This window comes from Anolis carolinensis, chromosome 4, assembly GCF_035594765.1.
Source record: "Anolis carolinensis isolate JA03-04 chromosome 4, rAnoCar3.1.pri, whole genome shotgun sequence".
Lineage (NCBI taxonomy): Eukaryota > Metazoa > Chordata > Lepidosauria > Squamata > Dactyloidae > Anolis > Anolis carolinensis.
Window position 1 is genome coordinate 25,616,691 of NC_085844.1, and position 17,857 is coordinate 25,634,547.

The 17,857-nt window shown below is 38.8% G+C and overlaps 1 protein-coding gene across 2 annotated transcripts in view; it reads right to left on the minus strand.

The window, feature by feature from the left end:
• zfpm2 (zinc finger protein, FOG family member 2) overlaps window positions 1-17,857 on the minus strand; it is a 372,116-nt gene that overhangs the window by 127,167 nt on the left and 227,092 nt on the right. For both annotated transcript variants that reach the window (XM_062980095.1, XM_062980094.1), the window contains one exon: window positions 8,721-8,832. In XM_062980095.1, the coding sequence (XP_062836165.1) occupies window positions 8,721-8,832 (112 nt within the window). The remainder of the gene's footprint in view (window positions 1-8,720; window positions 8,833-17,857) is intronic.

Below are 17,857 nucleotides of genomic sequence, written 5' to 3' on the forward strand. Positions count from 1 at the left end.
TTACACTGCAGCTCTGAGCTGGCATGTAGACTCCTTTAGGGCGCAATTTTGTTTTAACACACTGATAATGTAATTTTACATTGTGTCAGTTGTTTAGTTATTATCCAGTCGTACAATTCCGCTGTATTCCTGATAACAGATAATAACCTTAGCACCTCCTATATCCTGAAGTCATTTAAAAAGCAATATTAGAATTTCACAACTAGCTAACTTAATCGCCTTATGATTTTATAATTCCCACTGCTAAATATTTTTGCACCCTTTTTTTTACCAATGCCAAACATACACATTTCATATGTAAAAAGCATTCTTCAGGTAAAATCCACATATGTGACTTTTAGCTCATATTCATTTTATTGTGCAGTGTTGTTCTAAACTTTGCCTTTTTCCACTTTAATCATTTCATTTTCTTAGGCTGTAAAACAAAAAGTAGTTGCAATAAACAGCCCAGAATTAATAGAAGCTATCCATTTGCATGGCCTAAGAATAAATGTTGAAGTTAAAATATACCACCATTCTTCTTGGGTCACTTCTAGCCTAAGATTGGTGTTTAGCTTTCTAGAACAGTCTGAGAGATGCTGCCACAGAAGTGGGACTTTTGCACCAAGGTAGGTGATGGGACCATTGCAGGGTTGGGAGCTATTGACTAGTTTTATCTAGGGGTTCCCAAAGTGTGCTCCACAGAGCCCTTGGGGCTCCACGAGTGATTGTGAGGGCCTCTGCATCAGGCGGAGCAGTGCTGCTTCCCTGCTCCTCTTCCCCCTCCTCCCCCTCCCCTTTCCCCACCTCCATGACACAGGCTGCTGGACGTGTGGTGCATCCAATGGGTGGTCGCCCTTGGACTGTCCCTCAAAGTGAATTGGTTGGCTGGAGCAGGTTGCTGTGCAAAAACATAAAAGCCAAGGGCTCTGAACTCAGTAACTGCCAGCAGAGATTACAGGAATGGAGCTGGGGTGAGGACCCAGTGAGCCAAGCAACTCAATCAGGTAGTGACATTCAAACAAAAAGTAGAAGAGATAGAAAAACTGCCTTTTTTCATCTTCGGCAGGCTAGACGGCTAGCCCCCTATCTATCTAGGGACAACCTGGCTACAGTGATCCAGGCTACAGTCATCTCGAGACTGGATTACTGTAATGCCCTTTACATTGGCTTTCCTGTGTCGGTGATCCGGAAGCTCAAATTGGTGCAAAATGCAGCTGCCCGGCTCCTTGCGGGAGTCCCGATAAGATGCCACATAACACCAATCTTACGGCAGCTACACTGGTTACCAATTGAGCACCGGATCACTTTCAAAGTGATGGTGCTTACCTTCAAGGCCTTACATGGTCCAGGGCCGATGTACCTGAGGGACCGCCTCACCCCCTACAAACCCCAGAGATCCCTCCATTCTGAGGACCAAGATCTGCTGGAAGTCCCCAGTTTTAAGACCTTGCCTCTACCTGCAACTAGACGCAGAGCCTTTTCAGTAGTGGCGCCATCTCTGTGGAACACCTTGCCACCTGAAGTCCGTGCCTTGCGGGACTTGTTGGCCTTCCGCAGGGCATGTAAGACACACCTGTTTCGGCAGGCTTTTGAGTTCTGTTGCTGATATTTTAAAAGGTGCTTTTAGGATGTTTTTAAGATTTTTTTAAAATATGTTTTTAAAATGTTTTTTAAATTGTTGATTTTAGTCGGTTCTTGTAAGCCGCTCCGAGCCCTAGGGGAGTGGCGGCATATAAGTTTGAAAAATAAATAAATAAATAAATAAATAAAAAAGAAGAGAAAGGAGGGCTGGAAGAAAACTGAGCTGAACATCTGTTAATCAGGTGAGCAATAATAATGAGGGTGATCTGGGCATTAAAAGAAGACATGGTGAGGAGGGAGATTTCAGGAAAACGCCACTAATCTCTGACAAACTCTACCACAAGAAACAGGCACATTGTTCATAGAATCATAGAATCATAGAATCATAGAATAGTAGAGTTGGAAGAGACCTCATGGGCCATCCAGTCCAACCCCCTGCTAAGAAGCAGGAAATCGCATTCAAAGCACCGCATTCAAAGTTCGCATTAACTTTGGGTGTACATATAACATTGTAACATTTTTCAAATATCTTAACTAGTTTTTATATCACTTTATAAATTTAAATAATGAATTATATTGTCTCCAGTTCTTTTTTACTATTGTTTCCAATGTTAATATATATAACTTATAAATACCTTATTATTCATTCTTCCATATATGTATTGTATGTAATATGCCTCATAAAACATAGACAGGTAGAACTAAACACTAAAGATTTATTGGGGCTCCATGAGAAATTTTGCTTCAAAAAGGGCTCAATGGCTGGAAAAAGTTTAGGAAACTCTGCCTATCAATAGCTGGGGATAGGAGAGTCATGGAGTGGGAGAGTCAAATTGGTAATGGGATGCACAGGGACATCCCAACTGTTCCCACAGGACCTAAGTCAAAGGATAACTTGAATTCTGTGTAAGAATTCAGACTTTTCTACGACTCATTAATGTGGGGACAAGGCTGCATTAAGGTCGCCTTGCACCACATTATCTTGGATCAGCCCCATGAGGCATTTAGCTGCCAAAGAGCTAATGCACATCAATAGGGCTCCTATTCAGTCCAAGTCTAAAACTTAGACCCAAAATATGTTAGACTTGTTCACAGTCGGTCATATCTAAAATGTTTAAGTCTAAGGAGAGAATGTGTTTTCTAAAGGAAAAGAAGGTGCTCTTCTCTCATACTTCTCTCCTGATTTGTTTATCTACAGTGCTTAACCATTTGCTGCACTAAAAGGAAGAAATTAATGATACAAGTTGCTCAAGCTATCATCAGCTATCTACTAGCAGACTGAAACAGAATATGTTTTATCAGCATACAGACAGAGTGAAGGAGCCCTTTGTCTTCAAAATCCATACTATCAGACAACAATCAAATGTTCCCGAAAGGTTTTCAAAGCAGTAAAGATAAGTTAAAATGACCACAGAAGATCAATAAGAATTATGCATTCCAGATTATTTATTACACCTTTTCTTTTATTTCTGATTGCTGAATATGAATTCAATATGTAAAGCTGAAGATACTTTTCTGATGAGCAACTAATGTCAGATCCACCATCTTTTCATTTTTAAGGATGACTAACAGAATGGTTTGATTGAAAATTATCACTTTTACTCCAAAAAAATCAGCAAGTCAAAAACACTACTATATTTGGAATAAAGATAGAATAGGTTTTTAAAAAAAATCAGATTTGTGGTTTGAGAGGCAAAAGAAAACATTTTATATTAAAACTTGTTATGGCTTTAATGACAATCTCTGTATTTTATAGCTCTTAAAGAAGAGAGATAGATGCCATAGATATTCTGAGAGGGAGGAAGGAAGAGGAATAAAGTAAAGGGTGGAACCACTGGGGCCCCAAACCCCTCTTTTTTTCTTTTTTTGGGGGAAGGGAAGGAGGGAGAGAGAGGGGTCCTCCCCAAGGCATGATGACCCTTCCTTCTGGAGCCTGGGCTGAGGCATCTTAAGGTCTCTCTCCCTTCTTCTAAACTTTGGGGAAGGAGAGCCAGCCCTCCCTCTTTTCCTGCCTTTGGGTTTGTGAGGTGAGGAGGCCCTTCTGCAGCCTCTGAAGGAGAACTAGGGGAGGCCCCTCAGGCAGAAAGAAGCAGAGAGGCAGGGCAGACCCCTCTCAGTAGTCCCTCCCCAAAGCAAATGGGTTTTTCTGAGGGTTTTGTAGGACATTCCCTTCTTGAAGCTTGCCCCCTTCCCCTTTTTGGGATGAACCCACTCCCCATCACTCAAAGGAAATGATTTCCATTTAACAAAGTATGGCAAGATTTGATGATGCAAACAGGGATCTCATCTTTTAGTTCCCTCTAAACATTGATCTTTATCAGTCATTCCCCCCTTTAATTATTATTTTTATCTTAACAGTTAATTACATATAATATGTGGTGTCATAATACATTCTTCCATCCCTCTTTGCCCTTATCCCACTTGCCTTTTCCTTCCAAACCACAGACTTTTCCAGACCTCTCCCCTCTCAGGCCTCTCACTGACAAACATGAGCCAGCAGTGTGATGCAGCAGGTTACAAAGCCAATGGGATTTTGGGCTGCATCAAAAGGAGTATAGTGTCCAGATCGAAAGAAGTCATGGGGCCTCTCTAATCTGTTTTGGTTAGATCTCACCTGGAATACTATGTCCAATTCTGGGCACCACAGTTTAAAAGAGATATTGACAAGCTGGAGGTCAACTAAATGATAAAAGTCTGGAGACCATGAATCCCTTTGAGGAGTGTCTTAAAGAGCTGTGTATGTTTAGCCTGCAGGAGGGAAGGTTGAGAGGAGACATTTATTGCCATGTATACATACGTGAAAGGATGTCACAAGGAAGAGGAAACAGGCTTGTTTTCTGCTGCCCTGGAAACTAGGACTCAGAGCAATGGGTTCAAATTACAGGAAAGTAGATTCCACCTGAACTTTAGAAAGAACTTCCTGACTGTAAGAGCTGTTCAGCAGCGGAACTCTCTACTTCTGAGTGTGATGGAAGTTCCTTCCTTGGAGGCTTTTAAACAGAAGCTTGATGGCCAGCTGTCAGGGGTGTTTTGATTGTACTTTCCTGCATGGCAAAGGATTGGACTAGATGGCCCATGTGGTCTCTTCCAATCCTATTACAGTAGAGTCTCACTTATCCAACGTAAACGGGCCAGCAGAATGTTGGATAAGCAAATATGTTGGATAATAAGGAGAGATTAAGGAAAAGCCTATTAAACATCAAATTAGGTTATGATTTTACAAATTAAGCACCAAAACATGTTATACAACAAATTTGACAGAAAAAGTAGTTCAATACACAGTAATGCTATATAGTAATTACTGTATTTACGAATTTAGCACCAAAATATCACGATGTATTGAAAACATTGACTACAAAAATGCGTTGGATAATTCAGAACGTTGGATAAGCAAGTGTTGGATAAGTGAGACTCTACTGTATTCTATGATTCTATGATATTGGTGTTGCATTAAAATTTGATAACAATTTAATTTAATCACAGATATAATAAACTTGATCTAAATATCCTGAAAGCACCAAATCCCAACTGATCTTGGAAGATAAGCAAAGTACCTGGAAGGGAGGCAACCAATGAATACTGGTGCCGTAGGCTACATTTCATAGAAAGGAACTGGCAAAACCACCTTTTGAATATTCTTTGCCTTCTTACATCATCTCAGTACAATTCATAATCCATGTTCAGATGATGGTCCAGGTCTTCAAAAATTGTGTTCACACCATCTTCCCTTACCTTTCAGCTCTTCCACTTGCATACCACTTTCTATGTAAAGACTTGCATTAAACCAGACTTCCCCAGAAATTCTTACTTTTTGTTAGTTGACATGAAATATTAGCCAAGGTCTTTACCATTATGGACATGTCTTTGCCAACTGTATTTCAGCATACCTTATGTAAATTGACTACTCCTCAGGAAAACACTATTGCTAAAACAATCTTTAAGAGGGTGGTGTAATCCTTCTAGATCTTCTCCTTACCCAAACTGTGGCACTTGATTGCAAACAAGAGTAAAACAAGTAATGTTGGGAAAAGAATGGAAATTTAAAAATGTGGCAAATGGATGAGAAATGTTTCAACTATGAACACTCTGGATTTGTATTGCCAATGAATATGTGGGCTGAAGTTCTACTTTGATAGTTGCAGCAAAGTTTATATATAAACAATTCATAATACATTTCAAAATAAATAGCAATTTCTCATGCATACAAAAAATTTATTCTATGCTAACATCAAAATACTATGTTGTTTTCTGCTGCTAAGCAATGAGTCACAGTGAACTTTAAAATGATGCAGATTCATTCTGTTTTAGGCTCTGTTTTTTCTTAACTAAATCAGGTATTTTCAGGTTAGAAAATTAATTTATTGGTGTTTTGTAATTATAATAGGAAGAATGCATAAGACCCTGATGTGTAACTACTCGTTTTTTAAAACATGCAAATTCCCTGTTTTCAGTGTTTTCATTTTCAAAGGCTTGTAGCAGTTTAAAGGCAATCCTCTTATAAGTGTACAAATTGCAATGATTATAGGAACAAGTTGTAATTGTTTCTAGTAAGTTTTAGTAGCCTTTGATGTTATGATTAGTGTTTTGTATGTTAATATAGTGATATGGGTACTTATTTGCCTGGATGCTTGTATGCGGAAATGGTCACAAGGTTGCCTCAGCAAACAAATCTTTCATCTCAGTGGGCCTGTTTGGTAAGGAATAAAAAAAACTAAAATAAATTGCCCTACAATTGTGTAATTTTTGAAACAATCAGAAAGTACTGCGAGTGGGGATTTGTAGCATTTGAAACCTGAGCTTAGTTGCAAATACTAAAGGATGAGGGAAAGGGATGAAAACAAAATACAGCACAAAATGTATTAATGAGGTATAACCAAGGCTATAATCAGTAGGGTAACTGGAACAATATTCCAGAGCCGTCGTCGATTAGACGCTCATGTTGTTGCTGGTGCCACGTTGTGATGCAGTCAAGAATGAACGCTCCTGAGAACAGGGCCCTGTAGAGCTCTCCTCCATAAGAGCTGGTAGATCTGTTTTTTAATTTTTCCAAGATCCTAACCATTTTAATTTGAGTTTGGGCATAATAGAAAATGCCACAATGGCTTGATGTTGCATTCAGACATCATGGTTCTGTAGTACTAATTCAGAACCATAGGATTCATTTTTTAGCCTTATGTTCTAGCCACATCACCACACTGGGCTGTTTTAGCATGCTGCCCATCACACTACATTGCTGGATTTCTGGTGGAGGCCCTGCCCACAACTAGAGTGGTATCATCCTAGGAAGCTTCCTTTTAAACAGGGGAGCCTGCCTATGTTGTGCTTTCTCTAATAGAGCCAACACAGATCCATGCTGCTTTGGTGATGCTTCCCCTTTGTGATGGGGAAGTAGCGTCATGATGATGTGTCATGCAGGGATGTAGAATCACCCGTCATTCCTGTCATTTTATCATGTAGGCTGCCAAAACAGCATGGGGGGAGCCCCCCATGTGATGAAGTCTTAAAACTGAGACTCTGCTTATTAACCAAAACCACACAGTATCACTTCTATGATTCCCAAGGTTTTATCTATGTATGTGCAGTAATAGAACTTAGGTTCTGTGTTTGCTCCAAATCATACCCAAGAGCATCTTCACTATTAAACCGAGCTGTGTGTTCGGTATTCTTTGTCTCATAATACACCACAGTAATACTAGAACAATCCTATGTGGTGCATTGTTTGCTTTAACTTGTGGCAACTCTATGATTAAGATACCTCCAGATGAACCTGTTATTAACATCAGCCTTGCAAAATCAGAGCTGTGGATTTCTTGAGTAAATCCACATGTACCTGTGCAGTTAGAGAGATTTAAGAGCAATGGTTTGAGAGTTAAGACAGGGGATGTCAGCATTTGGAAGCCAGCTCAGCCATGAAAATCCACTAGGTGACCTTGGGCAGGTCATGGTCTCTCAGTCTTTGAGAAAGACAACGGAAAACCTTCTCTGAATCTTGCCAATATCCTATAATGAGGTTATCATAAGTTGGAGTCAACTTGAAGGTACATAACAATACAACTATTCAGCTACTTGGTTTAAATCACTATGAAGTTTATGAAAGTAGCCACTGTACAGGCATACAACCAGTAGTTCAAGGTGTTTGCATTCTGGAAGCCACACAGAGGCCTGTACATCAAAGATTTTTTTTTTTACCCAGTGCTGGATCCTAGCTTGTCATTTGACAAATCATTTCAGTAGGAAGCAATAATATCTATGCATTCGAAATAACAGCATGATATTAATCAGTACAAGCTAAGGGTTTTTTTTAACACAACGTGGTTCATACCTGCTCCCCATGTAAATATTCAAAGACCTGTTAATTATAATTTCAAAACAATCCAAATACAACATTTATTCAGGTAATTTTGCATGAAACAATTATCACAGGCAGAATTTGAAAGAGTTACTTTTTTGTTTCTAGCTCCCAGAATCCTATTTGATTGCAGGCTTCAATGTGTTTTATTCTGAAAATGTGACTATTCCACACTCTGGTCAGAGGGCAGAGTGTTTTGGATTTCTATCAGAATAGAAATGCAACTTCATCTCTATCCCCTTTTAAAAAAACAGGTTCATCTCTATTCCCTTTTTTAAAAAACAAGTTACTTTAAAAAAACTACTGGGGTTTTAGATAAACTACAGAAAATGCTGCTGTGATAAAATGCAGAAAGTATGGGGAGGTATGGAGGGGAAGAATCTATAATTGTCTGTAAAAATGATTGAATGCCGAGAAATCCTACATATATTTCGGTTATTTAAATGGCAAGCAAATTGGATGATAGTTTGTAATGGTAGCATGGTTTTATATCAGACAACATACCAGGCCTTAAGCTCTGTTCCTCTTTTAAAAGCTTTAATATTGAAAGGGAACACTGTGTCTTTGCTTCATATTCAGTTATATCCCACATTATATAATGCAATATAATGCACAAAATAATATAATACCACTCGCAAAACATTTCCCTATTCTTAACTCAGACATAAAGAAGCGGCAGCTACTGTATACATAACAAGGGAATCACAGTCTTGCTTTTGCACACTGCATTTGCTGCAATGGTCACGTTTCACCAGCACTATATTAATTCCTTGCAAAGAAAGTGGAAGGAAAATCAGCTTTTGTTTACCTTTGCTGTACACAATGCAGTTGTTTTTGTTGTCTTCCACTCCTTGCCAAGTCACATCCAGAAGCCACTTGGGACCCGCAGTCAGCACCATAGGGACTGGAGCCTTTGTCTTCTGGAAAAAGAATGATAACAAACAGATGCCATTTGCTTGTGTTGATTAAGAACTTGAATAATAATAGTAATAATGATTTTATTTGCAAACAACTAAATCTCCAAATCCATAAGCTAAGGCCTTATTCCCCAGATCCAGGAGTAAAAAAAAGAGAGGAAGAAGTAAAAGTCGAAGAAGTAGAAGACGGCACAGGCTGCAAAGCTTTAGTGCTTTCAGAGATCTGAATGGCAGAATTATTATCAAGGATTTTTCTGAATGATAGCATAGGATCAGATCTCCAAGATTAGGCATATCTCTGGTGGCTTAGAATTATAAAGGGAATGCAGATGACTTTCACAGCAAAGAGCCAAGTGTTTAGAAGTGAACTTTAGACACATTGTACTTCATTATCAACAGGATCTCACTATTTCCTGAAACAGACAGGAAAGAATTTAAAGAATCAGTATCCATTTCAAAGCTCTATCTTGGGTAACATTTATATTATGTGGAAAATTATTCTGAATGGATAATGTAATTTTTTTTCTTTTCTCCTTTTTTTTCTTAAATGACTGCTGATGTCCTGCTTTACTGTTCCTGAAATAATAATGCTAATGATTCCAACTGTATAATCTTTTTAAAATGTACAAGAAGCAGCCAGAATGAATTTGAATGAATTCTCTCACTCACTCACTCACACACAGATGGGAGCACAACATTGACCATTATTAAGAAAAATACAGGAGGGAAAACAAAAAATTGCCACACAAAAATTACTCAAAAATCCTCAAGTTGAGTATTTCTAAAAAGGAAATGATTTTATATGTAAATCTAAAAGCAGTGAATTGTATGATCTGAAATTTAGTAAGCTTTATCAACCCTTTTCTTTACAGTGACTGAAATGCTGGTTAGACATTTATCATTCACTAGTCCTTGTTCTGTATATCAAACATCATGAAACTATGACCCAAAGTACAGAGTACAATGAAAGCATCTCAAGGTGATATTTCACAAGGGTTCCCCCTCCCTTCAAATGTGGATAACATCTTTTTCCGCGTAGCTCCAAACCTTTCTTTTAAAAATCCTCAATTTCCATGACTGAACCCAGAAGCTAGAAACATAGATGATCCCATGGGATTACTGCAAACAGGTACTGATAATGAGACACTACGGCCACCAAACTGGCATAATATTATGCTTTGTCATCCTGCTTTATAGTACAGACAATCCTAGGATGCATAGTTGATATTGTTATGCCAGATGCCTTGTTTCAACACTGGAATATATGTCAATAAAAGGACTCACTCGCACATGCTACATTCAAGAGTCATTTCCCAGTATTGTGGAATGGAATTGAAAATCTACTTGGAGGTAAGCAAGGTGCAAGTTTAGAAAATCACAGTAAATCACAGCTCATCTATGCAACTTCAGACTGTAGGTGGTAGATCATTTTATTTTGAATATTCTCCTTACAACATACCCACACACCCCCACAAATATCTACATATAAACTTCATTGGATGTAACACCAAGCCAGGGTTTAACCAAGCCTTAGACTTTTCAGCCCTCTTCCAGGAACTTTATCTTACAGATGAGCCCCCCCCCCCATCTTGTTCCGTTTCATGGTGTCCCACGCACCCTCCCTTCTTCAGACGGAAAAGGGTGGGTATGTGTTTTACCGTGTTGCCTTCCCCCTTCAGATGAAGGAAAGGGCCAAAAAAATGTGGGTAGCTCCATCAGAGCTATCCAAAACATGGCTTACCTCTTGTTGTTGGTGAGGAAGCATCTTGTGATGCTTCCTCACCACTTTGGCAATCAATGGGGTGTGGCCATGGGCAGCATCATGTGCTGGCACTCAGCAGGCCCCATCCCTGAAGAGGAGCAAGGGGCAAATTTAGCCCTGTGTGATGAGGTGGCTAATGTCCACAAGGTGGACATTAGAGGGTTTGCTGCTATGTTTTTAACTAACCTATATTAAGCACTGGAATAATATTGTATTGGTTTATTTATGTCTTGCTTTTTCCCAAGCTTGAACCTAAAATAGATTACAAAGTAAAAATACAACTAATAATCAATACAGATAAAACCAACCCCCTGACCAGAATACTATATGAGTTATTTAGTTATATTTGCCTAACAAAGTACCATTTTCTGCCCCAAAGCCACACTAAGAGAAGGAGATCCATCCTGCTGATGATCATGGTGTGGATGGATATTTTAACCCTATCCTCATCCACATGAGCTTAGCCCACACCAAAAACTTAAGAATAGAAAATTACTCAATCCTTTTTTGTTTGAATTTTCCCAAAGTCAGTTTCATTTTCAGAACAAGCAAGCAAAGCAAAGCCAAAAAGGCTGCCATTCCTCTTTAAATTAATGGCCTCTCGCCATTAGGAGAGGGAAGCAGCAGGGAGAAAGCAGAGACTGAGAAAACACAGAATTCTGGGAAATGTAGTTGAAAGGCAAGAAGCCCTATGGCACAGAATTCAAAAGGCCCTGCCCTAAACCACATTTCCCAGAATTCTGCTCAGCATCAGAAAATCCCAATCAGGATAGGGGATAAATTTGTCCCTCCATAGTAGCAGCCAGCCAGACTTCCAATAGCCTATTGAATCTGCAAAGAGAAGGATTGACTGATACTGCTAGTAAGTGCTGGGCTGGGAAGAAATTCCTAAATTGAAGTTCTATTATTAATATGAGAGACATTAAATGAGATAGCTGTTGTGGCTTAAAAAGGTTTTTGTCAAAACTTTTTTAAAAAATCCCTAAAATCAGTAGATGTATGAATATTTCTGAAAGTTAGGGGGCATGATCCCTTGTTATCTTGTGTCATTGTACAGAAAATTCAAGAAGATAACACCTGATTTTTTTTAAAAAAAAGTTTATAAAACTTTTGAAAATTCCCCCAAAATTCCATGGATAAGTGAAATGTTTTGAAACTTGATGAGCTAACAGTGGTAAGTGTATTCTACCATTGTAGAAAGTTTCATCCCAATAGCTGTAAAAATAAGGGAGAAAGGAGCCCCTGAAGTTTCCCCACTTGTGCAATTACTATAACAAAAAAGTAATACAATTTCATTACTCTCGTTATAGTGATGAAATTTTCACTAACTATACTTTGGAAACACTTTAGAAATAAAACGCTAGGACCCCCTAATTTTGTAATGAGTCTTGAAACTTTTTTTTATTGATTTCACAGTCCTAATAAATATTCTATTAATCTATTAAGGTTGATTGACACTAACTCAAATTCTTTGGATCTTCTAGCTGACCATACTCTCTAATAATAGCTTTCCAGGGTCTTTTGCACACAAAGCATTTGCCCTAATGCTGAGTGATGGTCCCACTCAGAAAACTAGGAACTGAGTCTGACAGCCCCTTGCTGTGTTTTCATTTTCACATTCAACTAAGTGCGCAAGTGTAGTTTTCCTCCCTGAAGGAGAGCACCTATCTTTGGGAAATCTTTCTGTTCCAAAATAATCTGAATCGACTTTCAGCGTACCTATATATCTACATATCTATACATCAAAGTTCTCTCTGCTGTTTGGACTGTTAGGAAATAAAAAGTTTGAGGACTAATGTCACAACATCTTGGGAGTATGGGCTATTCTTTCATCTTATTGTGGTAAAGGTTAGCTGGTCATTGCCAACAGACATGGTGACATTTGCTTTATCTTTATGTTACGAGTTGTTCTTTCAAAAGGATTATCAAGACTAAAGACAACCAAACGTAGGCAGTGTAAGTTCACAAACCAAAATAATTAAGTTAAATATATTTGCACCATCTCCCCTCTTACTCAAAATGTGTGTATATGTATATACTGTATATGTGTGTGTGTGTGTGTGTGTGTGTGGATAGATACTAGACAGATAGATGATAGATAGATAGATAGATAGATAGATGTAGTTTTTCTACTCAAATGTCAGTTATTTTCTAATGTAAATATAAGGCATATTGAAGTAATCACTTTAAGTATTACTGCTCTTTGATTTCCAAATCTCAGTGCTAGTCTAGCTATTTCCAAAATTCCCCTATAATGATATAATTCCCTTATAATGACAGCACAGTTGTAGGCTACCATTTTTGGCCTGCAATTGCTTTATTCATATTACTATTTAGATGACATGGACATACTTCAACATCACCCGTGCTGCCTTGGGTCCCACTCTATGAGAAAGGTGTCATATAAATGAAATAAATGGATGAAAATAAATAGGATAAATGATTAATCTATTTTTGTTTTGTTTCTACTGTTACATTGAAATCTATTGTCCATTCTTTTTACTGAAAAGGGTAATCATAGCCTCTTCCAAAATACAGCCCACAGACTTCAAATATGCAAGGAATGTCTCCTCTGTTGTCAAGCAGACAAATGGATGTGTAAAGCAAATAGACACACACACACATCTTACATCTCATTAGATGGAGTAAAAATCAGCTACATACACCAGTTCCTCTTCAGTTTTGTGACTGGCTCCCATCCCACAATATACATCTACTTCCAACAGGGCTCCATTGCAAAAGGAAAGAGGAACCAGCACATGCCATTGCCGCAGCAACACGGAAGGCTTCCCGTGTTGCATTGGGATCAGTGGGGGGGGGGGGGAGAGAAACAGGTGATGGATGCTCTGCCCCCCTCTGTGGAATGTAGTAAGTCAGACGATGTGGGGGGTGACTGGTTCCCCATGCCCCATGTCAGACACCACCAGATTCTCCACGATCCATGGCAATTCCAGTGGCACATATGATGAGGTCCTTGTTCAATAAGCAAGGTAACTACCAACAATTAAAACAAATCATAAAAATACAATACAATACAAGTTTTGTAGGCACAGGAATGTTGCTAGTGGCATCTCCACTGGGGGGAAATGGGGTACAGATAGGGCACCTTGGGAAAGGTAAGCCTGAAGTGCCCCTTTCCATTCACCCACAAAATCTAAACATAGGCCTAAAAACCTTATATCGTGTTTTGAACCCCCTGCTTAGTTTCAACAGAATAGGCTCTGAAATTCCCTTCTGAGAGACTAGAATGGCCTCATCCTTTTTTACAAACAAGTAAACCCATTTTTATTCTGTCATTTTAAGAATTGATTTTTAGGGTAAACAGTCCTTATTTAATGTGCTGGACTGTTGTTTTAGTTTGCTTGTTTAAAATGGTTTCAAATTCTATTGTGGTTTAATTGTGGTTTAATTAGTTTGTTTTAATTACTGTAAGACACCCCAAGCCCCAGATTAGCTAAAAGATAGATAGATAGATAGATAGATTCCTCAATTCACAACCTACCTCCCCTTAAGTCAGACAGGCTCTAGATGTGGCAATGCCTCAACACAGTTCTTTCCAATAGCTACATCCCAACGACTGCCTTTTCCTTGGTAAAGTGTGTTAATTTGCTGCCATGCCAAGCTTCTGATGTATTCTTGCACGCCAGTGTTATTGTAAGCAGTCAATGCCACTGAGAGGGAGGGGGGTTGTTTTAAATTAATGAAATACATTAATATAAAGCTGACAAAAGCCTAAGACTATATAGGCAAATTTCAGGTTGCATATAATCCTATGTTAATATGTGTCAAATTCATAGAACTTTAGGTGCTCAACTTTTGCCTTGTCATTTTATGGGGGTGTGTGTAAATATTTACATGTCTTTGTATAGTATTATTTGCTGTTTTATTCTGCTGATTAAATACATGCTGTTAAATAGTGTTTAGCTCCAAACCTGGATGCTGAAATAAATACACATAAGGGAACATAAACCAGGAACATAGAAATGTATTAATTTGAATCCAGGATACCAAAACAAAATTATTCACGGATTTTAATCCAGGATACCAAAACTAGAATATTAGTATCAATTGCAGATCATGTAAGATAAATATCTATTAGTAGTAGTTCTATGCATCACCGCCTTAAGTATTTTTAAACATGATTTAAAACTTCAGAACTCCTTTTTTATTTAAAAAATTACAACCAGGCCAATTTGACAAGGGCAAAAAAGGTCACAAGTTGCTCTTTTAAGGAACAAATAGAATCTGCTAATGAGGATAAGAGAGGTCCTGCAGATACACACTTTTTGCTAACCTTTCAAGTAACTGGACAAACAAGTGAGGTAACCCTCAAGTGCTGATTATACAAAAGTCAAGAGGTTAATGGAGACACAAATAGCCAATAAAAAGCTCAAAAATCTTCTACTGTTTTACCCTGAAAATCACTGTTAATAATTCAGTAGTCTCAGATAACATTGCTTAGAAACCTCTGTAGCATCAGTTTATATCTTTATAGGATATATTAAACTCATAACAGATCAGAATCAAGCAGTAAAACTTTATGTCATTATATCATTTCACAAAAGATGTGAGACTTGAATGCATCCATATGAAAATTGAAATCACTTCATTTTGAATAATAGGAGCCCTTGGTGGCACAATGGGTTAAACCCTTGTGCTGGCAGGACTGCTGACTGACAGGTCAGCAATTTGAATCTGGGAAGAGCAGGTGAGCTTCCTCTGACAGCTCCAGCTCCCAATGCAGGGACATGAAAGAAACCCCGCACAGGATGGTAAAACATCAAACATCCAGGTATCCCCTGGGAATATCCTTGCAGACAGCCAATTATTTCACACCAGAAGCGACTTGTAGTTTCTCAAGTCACTCCTGATATGAATAAAATATAGAATAATTGAATGCCAGCAGTGAAGATGTCCTATGTCTACAGCCTAAATTATTCTATGGCATGCACTAACTTAAGGTACACATTAAAATCATAGCCCGACAAATACAAACATCCTGAAGTATTAAAATGCATTAAAATTACTTGTGTCTTTGTTTATGTGACTCATATCCAGCATCACCCTCAGTACCTGTGTTTTCAGGTGGCCCACAACAAGATTAAATAGATGCAAAGATAAAAGAATAACAGATAGCCCTGCTGTCACAATTGAATAAACTGTAATATTAAAACAATGGAGAATTTTAAAAGGAAAAAGTTATTATGTCTCTCATTTTCACCCCCAGGAAAATAAGGCCCCCCTTTCCTTCTCCTTGTTTGTGTGGACCCAGGAATAGCCAGGAGCTCTTCAGAGCTCCATGGTTGTCTCCTGCTGAGTCAGAAACAACAGGCCAGGAAAGGGTAACTGTGCAGCAGGACCAGACTGGGTTGACCCAGCTAGATAGTCTGGACTCTGCTCCCACCACTGCTACAGATCAGGGGTGGAATATCTGAACAGCTCTCTAGAAATGTCCTTAACAACCAGTCCTGAATTTTGCTGTATATGTAGATTAGACCTCTGTCACATAAAAATGCCCAAATGGCTGTTAGAGTTAATGAACTATCTGAAATCAAATTGAAGTTTGCTTTTTTAAGAACAAGCAATGGGTGCTACTGCACATTGGAAGTTTCTGGTGGTCTGAATTCTCTCTTTTTTGGTGAAATACAGTGACTACAAATCTATGGGCCTATGACCATACCCACCGGAATTGCCACAGCTCTTGGTGAATCCAGCAGTGCTCATCGAAGGGCTTGGGAAACTCGTCATGCTATGCCCTGCATCGTCCAACTCACCAGTAACCCCATCCGATGTGGGGAAATGTCAGCCACCACTGTTTCTGGTGCAACATGGGAAGCCTCCCATGTTGCTGTCATGATGGCATATTCCGGTTCTGCTATATTTTAGCCATGAAGCCCTGCCAGAAGCAGTATTGCATCATGGATTGGGAACCGGCAGGCTCCATGGCTAAACTATCACTGAACCAGCGTGTGCCACCAAAAAATCCCCGTCTGGTGAGATCGTAAGAGAAGAACATCTCAAGCTGGTAATTGAAACATACAAGCAAACAAATTTATTATTGTGAAATATGCCCACAGGTTTAACTGTGGGTTTTCATTATGAAAGAGTCTTGTTTGAGTCTAGTATCCAATATTTCTATCTCTCATATCTTAATATACTTCATAAAACAATATTTATGAAATAATTGCCTTAACTAAGACATGACACATACAGATCTTTCACCCTTGATTAAAAGGGAAGGGTAATTATAACAGAATAAAATGATATTTTCAAGAACCTGACCAAAGTCCCAGATCTCCTTCTGCTATATGATAACTAGAATCTTTCCTTACCTCTATCCCACCTCAAGATACCACACTACTACAGGATTCTACATTGTTCCAATGTGAAAATAAAGCACACATTAACATTTCTACTCTTCCTTTTCCATCACTACTATTAATGCTGCTGTTATTGTTGTTTTTCTACAACAAATCACAGAACATAGAATGCATGAATAGTTTGCTGCCAAACTATTGCAGAGTAGGGGGATGGAGAAAGGAAACGAAGCACTGAATGGAAAATAAAAATGAGTATTCACAGATGGAATCCCACATGACAGCTGGGATTCCCTGCAACTAGAGAAACCCAACTGTTTCCCCCTGGAGATGATCACTTGACAAGCGCCACACCGTTTCTGCACTTGACAGACGTCCATGAGTTTATAACAAAAGCAATTTAGAAAGGGAGGGAGGGTGGGGGAAGAAACTCTATATTCAAACTGTACTACCATAATTGCAAATCTGCATCATTTTACATGCTATGAATTTTAAGAATTTGCCAATGGTAGTGGCTTTCAGCTGACCCCATAATCCAAACAAAGGGCAGGACAGCATGCATGTGACTTTGCTAACAGTCCACATGATGGCTTGCCAATGGAAGTGCAAAATTCAGTATCTGGCAGAAAAGTTTATATTCTGTGAATCTCTGCTTTAATTTTGTTTTCAGATATATACAACACATCACAGATTCTGTAACACTGGATAAAAGTTTGACACCATGTTGGGTACTTGACAAAATACATGTTGAACTGGGCAGAATTTCAGTGCCCTACTCACCCTCCTGCCCCTCCCGAAGGGCTGCCATTATTTGACCCTCTATCTCTATCACATATCATCATACAAACTTCTGTGGACTCTCCACAGATATATATTCTTTCCTTTCCTTACCTAGTTTATCCATACCTCACAACCTCTGAGGATGCCTGCCATAGATGTGGGCAAAACG